At 39.8% G+C, this 16,238-nt stretch overlaps 1 protein-coding gene across 1 annotated transcript in view; it reads right to left on the minus strand.

The window, feature by feature from the left end:
- LOC127569640 (cilia- and flagella-associated protein 44) overlaps window positions 1-16,238 on the minus strand; it is a 117,689-nt gene that overhangs the window by 43,310 nt on the left and 58,141 nt on the right. Inside the window, exons 18-22 of the mRNA XM_052014440.1 lie at window positions 15,202-15,481; window positions 9,545-9,600; window positions 5,619-5,781; window positions 4,669-4,799; window positions 1,684-1,874 (exon numbers count right to left, since the gene is read on the minus strand). Of these exons, the coding sequence (XP_051870400.1) occupies window positions 1,684-1,874; window positions 4,669-4,799; window positions 5,619-5,781; window positions 9,545-9,600; window positions 15,202-15,481 (821 nt within the window). The remainder of the gene's footprint in view (window positions 1-1,683; window positions 1,875-4,668; window positions 4,800-5,618; window positions 5,782-9,544; window positions 9,601-15,201; window positions 15,482-16,238) is intronic.

A 16,238-nucleotide genomic window follows, 5' to 3' on the forward strand; every position in this document is an offset into this window, starting at 1 on the left:
GTAGACTGGAGGTTAGAGAATGTTGTGCCTTTGTTCAAGAAGGGTGGCAAAGCAATAGCTGGGAACTATAGGCCAGTAATTCTAACATCTGTGGTAGGTAAGCTCCTGGAGAGGATCCTGAGGGATAGGATGTACGTACGTCTGGAAAGACAGGGGTTGATTAGGGGTAGTCAGCATGGCTTTGTGCATGGCAGATCGTGTCTCACGAAATTGACTGAGTTTTTTTTTGATGAGATGACCAAGAAAGTTGATGAAGGCAGGCCAATAGACATAGTTTATATGGACTTCAGTAAGGCCTTAGATAAGGTTCCACATAGTAGACTTCTCTGGGAGGTTAAGATCACATGGAATCCAGGGAGAGCTGGCTAATTAGATATACATTTGGCTTGATGGTAGAAAGCAGAGGGTGATGGTAGAAGGTTGTTTCTTGGACTGGAGGCCCGTGACTGGCGGTGTGCCTTGGGGGTCAGTGCTGGGCTCATGTTGTTTGTCATCTATATTCAATGATTTGGATAAGAATGTATAAGGCATGGTTAGTAAGTTTGCAGATGACACTAAAATAGGTGGTATAGTGGACAATGAAAAACATTATTAAAAAAATTACAGGGGGATCTTGATCAGCTGAGTAAGTGGGCCAAGAAATGGCAAATGGAGTTTAATTCAGATAAGTGCAAGGTGTTGCATTTTGGAAAGCCAAATCCAGGTGGGACTTTCACAGAGAATGGCAGGGCCCTGAGCAGTGTTATAGAACAGAGGAACCTTGGAGTAAAAGTACATGGTTCTCTGTACTTTTACAGAATAGTGAAGAAGGCTTTTACAGGATAGTGAAGAAGGCTTTTGGCATGCCAGCCTTCATAAGTCAGGGCATTGAGTATAAATGTTGAGAGGTCATGGTGCAGGATGCTGGTGAAGCTGCACTTGGAGTATTGTGTTCAGTTTTGGTTGCCCTGCTATAGAAAATATGTTACTAAACTGGAAAGAGTGCAGAAAAGATTTACAAGGATACTGCCATGACTTGAGGAACTGAGTTATAGGGAGAGGTTGGCCAGGCTAGGACTTTATTCCTTAGAGCATAGGAGACTGAGAGGTGATCTTATAGAGGTGTATAAAATCATGAAGGGCATAGATAGGGTGAATACACTCAGTCTTTTTCCCCAGAGTTGGGGTATCAAGAACTAGAGGGCATAGGTTTAAGGTGAGAGGGGAAAGATTTAAAAGGAACATGAGGGGCAACCCTTTTTGCACAAAGGGTGGTATCTATGTGGAATGAGCCACCAGAGGAAGTGGTTGAGACAGGTACAATTACAACTTTTAAAAGACAGTTGGTGGGTACATGGATTGGAAAGATTTAGAAGGTTATGGGCCAAACACTGGCAAATGGGACTAGCTTGGATGGGGCACCTTGGTTGGCATGGACTAGTTGGGCCGAAGGGCCTGTTTTCGTGCTAGATGACTCTACGACACTTCCTTTATAGAACAATGCAAAATAAATCATGTTAAAATCAAAACCAGAGCCTGGACAAAAATATTGTATGTGTTAGATTTCTTAATTGATTGAAAACATTCTACTCCAAAGGATGTAGAAGTGTGAACTCATTCTGACTATGGCAGCATTTAACATCTCTGGGCAGTAGAAATAAAAAGATAAACTAACAAATGCACTAGCCCAGAAAAGGATTCTACCTGCTCCTTTGCTTTCCTTAAAAAGATTATCTTTGCTTTTCTGCTCCACCTGTAACTGGCTCCTCCGCAGCATGTCGGCCTTCATTTGATGATACTTTTCAGAGAACGATGTTACTCGGTAGGTTGACACCTTATGATCACTTTCAAAACAGTGCACAATAACTGTGTCATGCTCTACTGCATCTCGAAACCTGTGAAAACATTCGCAGTTGACTTGGTGATCATTTTAATTATGTTTTTTTATCATTAAAAATCTGATATTTACAAAGACTTTTTGTTGTCAGTTTTGTTACACAATGGTATGTATTCATTTTTAGGATTTTTTAGGCTCTACGTAAATGGCCTCCAGCACAATTATTCTCAACACTGGTGCCCCACAAGGCTGCGTCTTCAGCCCTCTACTCTACTCCCTATATACTCATGACTGCGTGGCCAGATTCTGCTCTAACTCCATCTACAAGTTTGCAGATGATACCTCCGTTGTAGGCCGTATCTCAAATTACGATGAGTCGGGGTACCGGAAGGAGATAGAGAGCTTAGTGGAATGGTGTCATAACAACAACCTTTCCTTCAACGTCAACAAAGCAGAAGAGCTGGTCATTGACTTCAGGAAGGGGGGCGGTGTACATGCACCTGTCTACATCAATGGTGCTGAGGTCGAGAGGGTTGAGAGCTTCGAGTTCCAAAGACTGAACATCACCAATAGCCTGTCCTGGTCAAATCACATATATGCCATGGCCAAGAAAGCTCACCAGCACCTCTACTTCCTCAGGAGGCTAAAGAAATTCCGTATGCGCACTCACCAACTTTTATCGATGCACCATAAAAGGCATCACAGCTTGGTATGGCAATTGCTCTGCCCAGAACTGCAAGAAACTGCAGAGTGTTGTGGATGCAGCCCAGCGCATCACAGAAACCAGCCTCCCCTCTTTGGACTCTGTCTTTATCTCTCGCTGCCTTGGTGAAGCAGCCAGCATAATCAAAGACCCTACCCATCCGGTTCATTCTCTCTTCTCTCCTCTTCCATCAGGTAGAAGATACAGGAGCCTGAGGGCACATACCACCAGGCTCAAGGACAGCTTCTATCCCACTAAGATAAGACTATTGAACGGTTCCCTTATACGATGAGATGGACTCTGACCTCACAATCTACCTTGTTGTGACCTTGCACCTTATTGCACTCCACTTCCTCTGTAGCTGTGACACTTTGCTCTGTACTGTTATTGTTTTTATCTGTATTACCTCAATGCACTCTGTGCTAACTCAATGTAACTGCACTGTGCAATGAATTGACCTGTACAATCGGTATGCAAGACAAGTTTTTCACTGTACTCAGTACAAGTGACAATAATAAACCAATACCAGTACAACCTTCTACATGGTCTTTAATCGAATGTCTTTCTGAAAGTCCATTTCAAGTAACATCCATAGATATTCCCTACTCTGCTATTTTAACTAGTTTGTCAAAAAATCAAGCATTATCTACTCATAACAAATCTATTTTGGTGGTCTCTGAAAATGTTCAGTTGATTAAGGTATTCAATCACTCCAAAGCTAATTATGAACCATTGCAGCTTCAAATATTAGGTTAAATGGTCAAGTTTTCAAATAAAAGTGGTTTAGGCAATCTTCCAATCGAAACAAATCTTCAGAAAATAATGGCTAGGACATCTGCAATGTCTTCACATGCTTCCTTTTAAAACCCTGGAATGAAAACCATCTAGGCACGTTTCTTTATGTTGTCAATGATACAGAAACAGTTAATAGTGTTTATGTGTTTTGTTGCATTGACACTAATATTGTTTGCTGTCATTGTATTGTAATACTGTAACTGAGCTGTTATTATAAAAACCTTGCATCACTGGATTGATTTGTGGGCATTGTCATAGAGGAACCTAATTATGTTGATATTATCTCTCTTAATAAGGATTGGCCAACTCACATCATGATAAAGTCAGAAAAATGGGAAAGGAACAGAAACAGCCATTCACCTACGTCATGGTTGATATGTGTATTTATTCCACACCTATCATGGGTCTGTAAACTTAAGCACCCCTACTTAACAAAAATCTACCATTCAGTTTTGAAATTTTCTGTTGACCTAGCCTTAACAGGACCTTAGAACTGAGAGCTCTAAATTTCCATTATAGCTTGCACTTTGTGGGCTTGTGACATTACTCTTAAACAGGCTCTGTTATATTCCCTTGTGTTAAACTGCCCAGCCAAACAAAACAGATTCTGTCTGTCTATGAACAGAAATAACCATGTAAAGTGATAGAACACCCCCACCCACCCCCACCCACCTCACCACCACCACCACCTTTAATTGTTTATACCCATGATATGTCTAGTCTTTCTCTTCTTCCTTTTGGTCAGCACAGTGGTACAGTGGGTACCTTGCAGCACTAGAGACCCAGGTTCAATCCTGACCTTGGGTGCAGTCTGTGTGCAGTTTGCATGTTCTCGCTGTAACCACATGGGTTCCCTCCGGGTGCTCCGGTTTCTTCCCACATCCCAAAGACGCATGGGTTGGAAGGTTCATTGGATGCTGTAAATTGCCCCTAGGTGAACTACGTGACTGGTAAAATCTGGAGGGAGATGATGAGAATGGGGGGGGGGGGGGGGGGGGCGGGTGGCGAATAAAAAAAATGGGATTAATTTAGGTTTAGTGTAAATGGGTGGTGGATGGCGGACCAAAGGGCCTGTTTCTGTGTTGTATGATTCTATGACTCCATGAAACATTCTTTCACAATTAGACTCTTTCAAACCAGAGTATATTCTGTTGAATAAACCCTGTATTCACTTCAAGGTCCATACAGTAATCCTTCCTAGGAATCTCAGTTGGGATCTACTAGACTTTTGAAATAATTTTTGAATCTGCCCATTGCTTTTCATAATTTCCCTTGTGATTGCACTTAGAATTCTAACATGTTGACCTATTAACTAACAATTGATAGCAACTGATGCTTGCATTTAAAGCTTTACCTGGCTTGAAGTTTTTGGAGGCCAATTTGATACTTTTCTTGTTCCCATGCCATTTCTTTGTAAACCATATCAATCCGATCAGTTATTTGTTTGTCAATCTGATCTTGAATCCTTTTATCAATTTCAAAATCCTAAAAATATCATGCATCAAATGACAAAATCAATTACAAAAGACCTCCAGATAAATTGGGAAGATGAGCTGATGATCGACAAATGGCACTTTTTGTGGATAAGTGCAAAGTAATGAAATTGGAGAACAAAATGCAGTTATGAAATAAATGCTTCCAGGCTTCAGGACACAGAACATGAGTAGTACCCTGGTTACTGATGCTAAGCTTTGGCTCAAAGCCAATCCTTCTGCCTCGAGTTTGTAGCTGAGCAAATATTATGTTTTTGAGATATCTGCTTGTTCAAACTGAGTGTTTCACACAATCCCAGTCAACACCCACCCCTTAAACTAACGTCAAATACTTTTTGTGTGTACATGCTCCCAGTAGTGCTGAAATTTATAACCTTGTCACTCTCAATCAATGCTAGTGAGACAACAAACAATCTGCTGGAGGAACTCAGCATGTCACACAGCATCTGTGGGGGGAGAGAGGAAAGGGGGGAGAGGGAGGGAGGAAGGTGGGGGGAGGGAGGAATTGCCAGTGTTTTGGGTCAAAACCCTGCATCAGGACAACTCTTGAACTGCAACAGTCATTAATGCCTTTAGAATATACTGATATAACAACGCTATGACAGAATTCTTACCAACCCTGCCAACAATTGCTTTTATTTCTCTCTCTCAAAAACACTGTAATTAAGAATGTTAGCTTCCCAGTCCTATCTAATTCTATTCAGAATATCATATGCCCTCACTTGCGGTTTAATAAAGTTTGGAAACCTATTACACTCTTGTGATTGTGATTGGTTAATCAAAGGTTACGTAATAAACTCTTAAATGTTACCTCTTTCTTGAGCTGGACATGTTCAGGGAGTTCTGCATTTTTAATTTGAAGTTCCTTAAACTCATTTTGCAGCTTCTCTAGCTCCATCCTTTTCTTAGCCTTCTTCTCCTCTGCCAGCTTCAATATTAGATCCAGCTCTGCCTTCTGTTTGGCATTTTCAAGACTATATACATGGCAAAAACAGAAAGTCACTTCAAAACATACAAAAACAGATGCGTAACAATGAATCAAAATCTGCTACCAAAATATGTGGCTTGGGTAGTGTAGCGAGGGGTTAGGTCCATCACCCACTCCATTAAGCTTACTTGTTCAGCCACAGGATTCTGAGAAATCAGTAACCAGAACCCAGGAAGAGAGGCTAAATTTGGAGGAAAAAAAGCATTCCCATACTTCAAATCCTGAGGTCTGCACAAGATTGCATAATTCTTAGTAGCCTAATCGGGTATTTGGATGCAATCCAGAAACAGTAAGAAAATAATCTGGAACACCCTAATCGAACAAACAATGTGCTGGAGGAACTCAGTGGGTCGAGCAGCATCTGTAGTCAGTGAACGGGTCCTGATGCAGGGTTTCGACCCCAAACATTGACACTTCCTTTCCCACAGATGCTGCTCATCCCACTGAGTTCCTCCAGCAGATTGTTTGCTGCTCCAGATTCCAGCATCTGCAGTCTTTTTTGCCTCCACTAGTTTAATCTATTCCAAGATGAACTATAGTCTGTATTATGGCATTACTTCCTTCTTGAAAATGCAAGAAGTTTATTTTTGTTCTTGATATTAGTCTCTGGTAGTTTTCCAATTATTAAAAGAGACTGACTGTTCTGTAGTTATTGGCTTATCTCTCTTCTCTTTTATAAATGGAGGATTAGCATTTACAATCCACCAGCCATCTGGTGCAATTCCCATTTACAAGGAGGATTGGAAGGTTGAGATCGGCGCATATTTTTGTCCAAGCCACCTTCTAGAATATATCCCATGTGGACCAGATGATCTGTTAATTTGGAGTAATACCCTTTCTGCCTATACCTAATTATATCCTAGATCTTTACCTCCCAACCCCAGCCTACCTGAAATATAATGCTGACTTCATTCCTCTTCATTTGTGAAGACATGCAAAGAAGGACTTGCACTTATATTACAATGTTCATTTACATTTCAGAACATCCCAAAGCACCTTACAACCTTTGAAGTGTTTTTGAAATATTGTCTTTGTTGTAACACTAGAAACACACTTTGCCCAAATCTCTGGAGCAGGATTTGAAACTAAAGTTTCTGACTTACAGCTGAGAGTGCTACAACTAGCCCATGACTGACATTAGCTATATTTAGTACCTCTGCCATGCCCACTGCATCAGCAACAATTTCCCTTTCTTACCACAATTGTTCCCATCATTCCCTTAACTATCCTTTATATATTTATAAATATTTTTGATTTCCCTTTTGTATCACCTGATATCCTTTTTCATACTCTCCTTTTTCTTTTATCTATTTCACAATTCACCTTTAACACTTTTTTAACAGAATACTGGCAAAATCCAAATGTACTAGAATAATGTATTGAAGTAACAAAAATATGGATATCCTCGTTAAGCTTTTGTTTCATATTAATCTTTATTTGTGTTGTGATCCAGTGAGTTCTAGTTTTGAATGCTCTTTCTCCTTTCTCCTTATGAGAATATGCCTTTTGCTCCAGTACTTTGCCAGTTTTTCACACAGTGAAGCAATGTAGACTTGTGAATTACATATTGCAGTCTTACCCATTAAGAGTCATGGGAGAGGACTTACTATCCAGAGGCCAATTTGAGGTGTTGCTTAGTGTTGCTGTACCTTAGTATTTTACAAGTGATAGGTCTGAGTGGGTAGAATCATAAACTGTAATTATAGTTCAGTCAGATAAGCAGAAGAGGAATTAAAGAGTGGGTAGAAAAGAGAATTCTACGCCATAGATCACTGAAATAGAGTCCACCATTCCTTGAAAGGATATTGTTTGCGAAAGAAGAGAATTAACTGGATGTGATACGATCGAGGGTCAGCAGGAGAATAAACTAGACAGGATTGAATATTATGAATATGGAAAGTGAGTAGGGAATTGGCATTATAGGCACAGAAAGTGAATGTTGCTCAAAAGAGCGAAACACTGGCACTATGGCCCAAGTTGTGGAGCAGAAGGGTGCTGGCTATCATCAGGATAACCATCAATTATGCATCAGTAATGGACAGAATTCTAACATTTGCATGTTGTTACTTTCCAAACCAATTATGTTGGGTCAAGTATGTGTTAAGCCAGAGTGAAGACTAAATAAAAGCAAAAAAAAATTGCAGACGCTATAAATTTAAAGTTAAAAAAAAACAGAATTTTGGGAATACACAGTAGGTCAAGCAGCATCTGTAGAGAGAGAAACAGATAGCATTTCAGCTTGATGACCTTTCAGCAGAACTGGGAAAATTTAGAAATCAAACAAGTTTTAAGTTGCAGAGAAGGGAGAGGGGTGGAGAGAACTAAGGGATGTTTGTGATTGATGGAGACGAGGAGAGACTGGATGACAAAAGTGGCAGCAGTGCTAGCTGAGAGATGTGGAGGTGGAAGCAAGTTTTGTTGAGGTGTTGGTCAAAACTGACTTCCATAGACACACCTCTCAACCAGCACCACAATCACTTGTCATTCAGTATGAACTGGTTTCCACACTATCAAGGCATTCCTTTTGTTTTCACCATCCCTCTTCCTTCTCTGCAACTTAAGGCCTGTTTGATTCCTAAACTTTTAGTTCTGATAAAAAGTCAATAACCTGAACCACCTCCATGGATGCTGCCTGGCCTGCTGAAGATTCTGTTATTGAAGATGAATTAAAGTTCTGTTCTCCTTCCAGAATGCAGCTGGTTAACTGAAGATCAAATCAAAACATGGGCTTATGGGAACTGCCAAGCTGCAAATGCAAAACAAAAGCATCAAAAGCTGGAAACACTCGGCAAGTTAATCAGCATTGTTGCAAGGAACAGAGAGATTAGGATATCAGGCAGGCCCTTCCATTGAGTTTAATCAATATCTTCAGCCCTTGAACACCTCTCTGGTTCAAGGATCTCCTCATTTCACACATTCTCACCCCCTTTGCTAATTTTATTCCATCCTTGCCTATCTTGCATTTTCCATTTCTTTTGGATGAATTTGGTTATTCTGCATAACCCACCATATATTAGCAGCATTTTCTGATGTTGTGCAACTTTATAGATCTATGACCTTATAATTTTAGGGATAATTATAACTTTTGAGGACATAAAACCAGAAACCAGCTATTGAACCTGTTTCAGTCTGATGAGCAGAGTCTGAACTCCATTTACCAGACTTGATTTCATAAACTCTTAATATCTTTGCAAAGCAAAATTCACTCTCTCACGTTTTCTAGGCTGGGATATTAAGGTTTACAAAGCTAAGGTAGATAATGAGTTAAGAAACAGATCAGCCTGATTTACTTGAATCACAGAACAGATTTGAGGGGCAAAACAACTGAACTGGTAGCACCCACCTAATTCTCAATCTATTCATTCCAAAAGAATAACTATTAAGCATGTTCTATAACAGATAGATGATCTACTCCACCATAATACTCTCCAACAAAATGATTTAAATAGCCCCTTAATGCAGAAGAATATCCCAATAAGTTTAGTAGGATCAAAGAAGATGGGACAATAAGCCACATGGAGAGATATTAGAACTAATGATAAGGTTTGCTCAAAAAGTAGATTCTGAGGAGCACCTTAAAGGAGGCCAAAATAGTAGTGAGGTTGAGGGTTTAGGGAAGACTTAATTTGCTATCCAGAACTAGAGATTAAATACTGAACTGTTCAAACTTAAGTAGATCTCTTTATTCAGCTATGAAATTCTTTACATTTACAATGGTTTTATTTCTATATTTATAAATAACAATGTACCTGTAGGCATTTGGGTCATCAATATCATTTGCTATTTTATCACGTGCAAAACCAATCTGTTGGGAAAAAATAACTATATCAGAGTATTTCCAGACCAAAATAGTGCGCATTTCAGCAAATCATATACATTAGTTTTTGATATTTGAACGTACAAATATCAAAAAATGTGCCCCATGTGCATGTGTGTGTAAAAAAACTTGGAGAGAGTGATTAATTTGGAAGTGAAGCATGTATGTGTTACATGAGGGGCAGGCACTGTAGTGTAGTGGTTAGCATAACGCTTTACAGCGCCAATGACCCAGGTTCAATTCCGGCTGCTGTCTGCAAGGAGTTCGTACATTCTCCCAGCGTCTGTGTGAGTTTCCTCCCACATTACAAAAACGTACAGGTTAGGAAGTTGTGGGCATGCTATGTTGGCGCCGGAAGCATGGCAACACTTGCAGGCTGCCCCCAGAACACGCCACTCAAAAGATGCTTTTCACTGTGTTTCGATGCACATGTGACTAATAAAGATATCTTGCATTACTTTTACTGATTCATGGGATGTGAGCAGTGTTGGCAAAGAGGGCTGTGTAGATAAAAGTGTATGGATGTTCACACTTAGTAACTGGGAAAGAAATGGATAACCAATGGACAGATGCTTGCTTGTAGCTTGATAACATTTACAGAGGGGAGCTTCCAAAATAAAAATCTTATAAGATTCCACTTAGGTTACTAGCAAAAATGAAAGTGCAATAATTGGTATGGGTTGGATATTGGTTGGGAAGCAGGAGGTGAAGAGTAGGGGTAAAAGTGCTCTGATTGATAGTGTGATATGTGGTATTCCCTAGCAATCTGCATAGGAGTGTCAGGTTTTCACCAATTATTTTTTTAATGATTTGTACATAGGAAAAACAAGCTGTGCTCTCAAGCTTGCTGATGACACTAACCTGAGAAGAGGTCGTAGGTTGTGTAGATGTTACAAAAGAACATTGACAAATTGAGTGAAATTCTGACAGATGTGGGATTATGAGAGAATCATAAAGAGTGACCTAAGAAACATTTCTTAATGGCGATGGATACAGACAGCACTTCTACATTTATGCAGATTTGAAAATGGAAGACAAATCAGAAATGTGCTAGAATAATATATAAAAGTTACAAAAGCTTGGATGAGGGTTTGAGCACCAGGTAAATAGAAGTTGGATAGAGGCAAGTGATGTTATTATGTTGAATAGGCAGTCATGATTGTGTTCAGAAGCCCATCTCATGGTTAAATATAAAATCAAAGTTGCAAATGACTGGGTTTATTGGTATTGGTTTATTATTGTCACTTGTACCGAGGTACAGTGAAAAGCTTGTCTTACAAACCAATTGTACAGGTCAATTCATTACACAGTGCAGTTACATTGAGTCAGTACAGAGTCCATTGATGTAGTACAGGTAAAAACAGTAACAGTACAGAGTAAAGTGTCACAGCTACAGAGAAAGTGCAGTGCAATAAGGTGCAAGGTCACAACAAGGTAGATTGTGAGGTCATAGTCCATCTCATTGTATAAGGGAACCGTTTAATAGTCTTATCACAGTGGGGTAGAGCTGTCCTTAAGTCTGGTGGTACATGCCCTCAGGCACCTGTATCTTCTACTCAATGGAAGAGGAGAGAAGAGAGAATGTTTAGCCTTAATTTAGTGGCTATGGAGAGGATTGTGGAGGTGAATGGGTGGGTGGGTAGAATCTTTTCAATGTATAGTTGGAAACAATTTCTGCTAATGTCCCACTGGATGTCAGAAAAGTACCACAACAAATCAAATCGAGTATAGAGGCCAAGAGAGGCAGAGTGAGCTGGGAATCACAACTATAGATTTTGATCTTGGCAGCATATTTTCAGATAATGTTGTGAAGGAACAGCATCTAGATGATAAATAGGAGATGGTTAAAGATAGATCCTCAGGGGCTTGAGAGGTAATGGGTTGGAAGTGGAAAGAAAAGACATTGCTGGTGATTGTGTGGTTGGGTAGATAAGAACAGAACCTAGGAGGGTGACAGGTGGAGAGTGATGATGTGGACATCAATGTCAAAGGCTGCTGTATGATGGAGAGGGATGAGAATGGTCTAGTTTATCAGAGCCACAATGATGTAGGATGCCACTTGTGACTTTAATAAGCAAAGTAGAAACCTGACTGGAGGAAATCAAACATGGAGTTGTGGGAAAGATGGATATAGATTTGAAAGGTGACAACACAATGCTTTTGGAGAAGGAAGTAAGGTTGGTGATGCGGTACCTGCTTGTAAGGAATCAATGGTGAGTTTTTTTGAGACATATTAGATGATAGCAGATTTGAAAGGGAGATGAAGCCACTTGAGGAAAGATTAACAAGGGAACTCTCTAACTACTGTAATAAACACAGAAGATCTGGAAATACTCAGCAGTCACGTAGCATCTTTGGATAGAGTACAAGAGTTAATGTTTCACGTTGATGACCTTGAACCAGAACTGGGAAAACTTGGAAAACAGGCATGTTTTAAATTTCAGACATTGTTTTAAGTTAACATGTCTATTTTCTAAATATCCCCAGCTACGACTGAAAGCTATTGCCAGAAATGTTAACTGTTTCTCACTCCACAGATACTGCCTGATCTACCGAGTGTTACCAGATTTCCTGCTTTTATGTTAGATTTACAGTATCTGCAGGGTTTTTTTTCCCAACACTAACTCCTGTGACCCTGGCAATAACTTTGTGAACTGCAGGTTTGAGGAAGTGTGAATAAATGTGGCATTCACCACAATGAGATCTACTGAGGTTACCAGAGGAAGTCTTTCTCAGAGTGAGGCTGAACAGATAAATAATACCCTTGCCCTAAATGCCAAAACTCTTATCTGTCATTTTGAGAGAAATATTGCACTAGTAGGGCAATGGACACAAGCAGAGCAGTGGGAAAGCCTGAACAAAGACCTTACACCGGCATCAAGTTTGGAATGACTGGATTAGACTGCCAACACTATCAGCTTTTTTGTCAATATGGAGCTCCAGGCTAGGAGCTGCAGCTCGTGGTAGAGCGTGTTAAAGGTTGTATCCAGTCAGGGAGATGTCCATCAATTGTTTGATGTTCCAAGTCTGTAACAGGCCTACTAAACACAATACAGAACTCAGTTGCTTCTACAATTTTATATGCCTTCTTAAGAGAGTTCTTAAAACATCAGAATTGCTAAGGGCTGTATCCTCAACAGAAGAAATTGTAATATAATATTTGTTAATTAAATCTGTCATAAATCCCCATTGCAGTAATCATTCTTTCCACTCCAAATGTCAGGTGATGCAGAGAATGTGGATTACATGAAGTGATAATTAAGTGTTGTGCCTTTCTTTGCATTGAGACAGATATTGTTGCCAATTGGATAAACTGACAAACCTGCTGCAAGGAACTCATATCAAATGGATTGGTTGATCAGATGTCCCTGAGGTTTCACTTATTCATATCTTTGAGGGTTCAAAAGTTGGCGCCCAGTCATGGTGAACCCACTGACTCTTAAGTTGGCTGGTAATGCCTATGATTTTGAAACTCAGTTTCTTTAGTTGGATTAGGACAATGAGGGCAGGGATCAGTGCTGTGTGGTAGACCACTAGTACTGGGCCGGGTTTGAAGTCTTGATCTTTTCCTCACTCACTCGAAGGCTGTGTAGCCACACTGATGTAGCCACTCATCAATATCTGCCACAGAGGTGGCGCCTGAGAAGTGTTCACATTTTCCAGGATCTCATCGTGAATCTTTATTGTCAGAGGATAGTGCTGTTTAGGTTGGTAGAGAACCTTTGTCTTGTAGATTTTGAGTACAAGGCCCATCTTCTCATATACTTCAGTGAAAAAGTTGACAATGACTTTGGAGCTCAGCTCAGAGAAACAAAGGACTGCAGATGCTGGAATCTAGCTCAGCTAATGTATATGAGCAGTTTTGATCACTGAGGTTAGGTGAAAAATGCAACATCCCCACTGATTCTTAGGAATCTCTGTCCCATGACCACTTAAAGCGAAGAAGGCACATTCAGTTGATATTCGAAAACCTTGACCCCATGCATCAGGAGCACACAGAAGCCCTGTGTAAAAGGTTGAAGAAGTGCATCACCTCGTACACAACCCACCCAGCTATCCCATCAAACACTTTCTGTGGAAGAGTCTGCAGTTCCCATATTGTCCTCCTTAGTCAACTCAGAACCCAGAGAACTGGAGTCAAAGTAAGTCATTCTCGATCCCGAGGTATTGTCTAAGAATAATAATAGTAACTAGAAGAAGGAGGAAGTAAGTGGATTATCTTTGAAAAAGAAAGGAGTTAATGGTGTTTTCCATCTTCTAAAGTGTAATGCTTGTCTCTCCAGGTTAATGAACATTCACTTCATGAATCTTTACAACAACAAAAGTTTTTTTTTAATTTGTCGCTTAACAAAGTTTTCATTTGTTACAATGAAAAGTGGGAAATTCATTTGGAGACGATTTCAAACACAAGTCCATGAAAACCAGTAACACATAACAGTATTTTTGATTGGGTTAATGGGACAGAGTCAGTGAGGTAAGCTATTTAAAAAGGAAAATGAAATCTCTCTTTCAATCTGCAACCATGGCCATTGGTTGAATGATTTGTAAGCTTTAGTTTGTCAAAACAAGTGCAGTTTGCTTTTGATTTACTGCATCCTTACTGGGAGGAGATTGAGGAGTGCATGACTTCATTTCTCACCATCCATGGCAACTGGTACCCCCTGCGAAAGTCCAAGGTTTACTATAACTCCTGCTATATGAACTTTTAGATAATGAAGTGTTGTTTAGGAATGTTAACCTCTGTTATCCAGGGGAGAGCTGTATATATGAGGATTAGTGTATTTTTAAGAACTAGGTGTACCATGTGATCTGACTTTGGATACACTGTTAGTTAAGAGTTGACTGCATTCAATAAAGGATGTTCTATTAGTAAATAGCAGCAGCACCAAGGGGCCTACATGTTCTACAGGAGGGAAGCTACTTTCTTATATGCTGAGTAAACACAAAAGCTTAGGGTATCTTGCCTTCTGCTGGCAGGTTGAGGAAGTAATACTGAAGATCTACATCCAAGTGCCACAGTAAACCAATGAATAAACAACTCACTTGCTCAGGTAGGAAATTATTTAATAGAACACAGATTCACCAGGATATTTCCTGGAATGAAGCATTTCAGGAGGAGAGACTGGACAGGTTGGGTTTGTTTTCCTTGGATCAGGGGAGGCTGAGGAGGGGACCTGATAGAGGTAAACAAAATTATGAGGAGCTTAGATAAGGCAAATAGTGAGAATTTTTTCCCCATAGCAGAGGTGTACAAAACCAGAATGTATAGGTTCAAGGAAAAGGGTAGGTTTAGAGGGGATCCAAGGAAGAATTCTTCATCCAGACCAAGATTGGAATCTATAACACGCAGCTTAAGTGGGTAGTGGAGGCAGGTACTCTCACAGCATTTAAAAAATATCTGGACAAGTACTTGAATTGCCAAGGTATAGAAAGCTATGGACCAAGTGCTGGTAAATGGGATTAAATTAGATGGATACTTGATGGTTGGCATGGACATGGTGTGCTGAAGGGCTTGTTTCTGTGCTGTATGACTCTGTGATGTATAATTAGTTATTGATTTACAACTATAAGTCACGTCATTGAACTTACCCTAGGAATTGGCACAACGGCTCGCTTTCCTCTCATTAGTTCACCAAGTTCCTCTTGAGGAAGAATACCAAAGGCAAATACGTTGCTGTCAGCCCCACATGTGAGCAGAAACTGTTCGTCGTGACTGATACAGATTTGATTGATGTGACCATAATCGTTGTCATGTACATTGAGACTCCAGAATCCTTGCATGGATTTCAGTTCATAGTCATTTGGTTTAAGAGGATATACTCGCACAGCTCCATCTTCCATGCCACAAAATAGGAGGTCCTTTTCTGAACTAGAACAAAAAGAAGTGCAAGAGTATCTTTGGACTAATTATGTTTTCTCTAAGTAGAGATACACTCAACAGTGTATCCACGTCAAAACTAAATTAAACTAAATGTGGCTTATTCAATCTTTCATTAGCTGTTGCCTCTCATATTGGAAGAAGAATCTGCTTTATATACTCCCATATTAATGCTGCCACACCACATGTTTCCAATCCCTTGTGGTTACAAAGGTATCATTCTATTTGTTGAATTAAAGCTGGATTTAAGCTAAAGAAGTATGAATAATGACATGAGGTTTTAGCACCAGCGTGAGTGAATTTCATCAAAGCATTGTATAAACAAATGCATCATTTGCATTCTGGGTCAGAACAGATATCTATTTCATTGAATTCCATGCCATTTATACTGCATGAGCAGACATACCTACTTATTCTGTGCTGCAAATTGCAAATCCATTACAAAGAAAATTTAGGGTGGGAAAATTTAGGGAATGTCAGCTTTGGGTGTTAAGGCTTAAGCCAATTAGCAAGGATCAATCTGATTCAAATTTTAATTATTTTTTGTGATGCCTGGGAATTAATACATCAGATGCATGAAAGGAATGGTCTTTGGTACTGCGCAGAACAATTCAAACCAATTACAATGGAACCACATAATTTGTTATTTGTCAGTAACACTATTGCTCAATCACATGACATACTAAAAATAATCACTAAAAATATCAAATTATGTTCTCAACCATTATTTTACTGGATTGCCTGTTGA

The sequence above is a fragment of the Pristis pectinata genome, chromosome 4 (genome assembly GCF_009764475.1).
Source record: "Pristis pectinata isolate sPriPec2 chromosome 4, sPriPec2.1.pri, whole genome shotgun sequence".
Lineage (NCBI taxonomy): Eukaryota > Metazoa > Chordata > Chondrichthyes > Rhinopristiformes > Pristidae > Pristis > Pristis pectinata.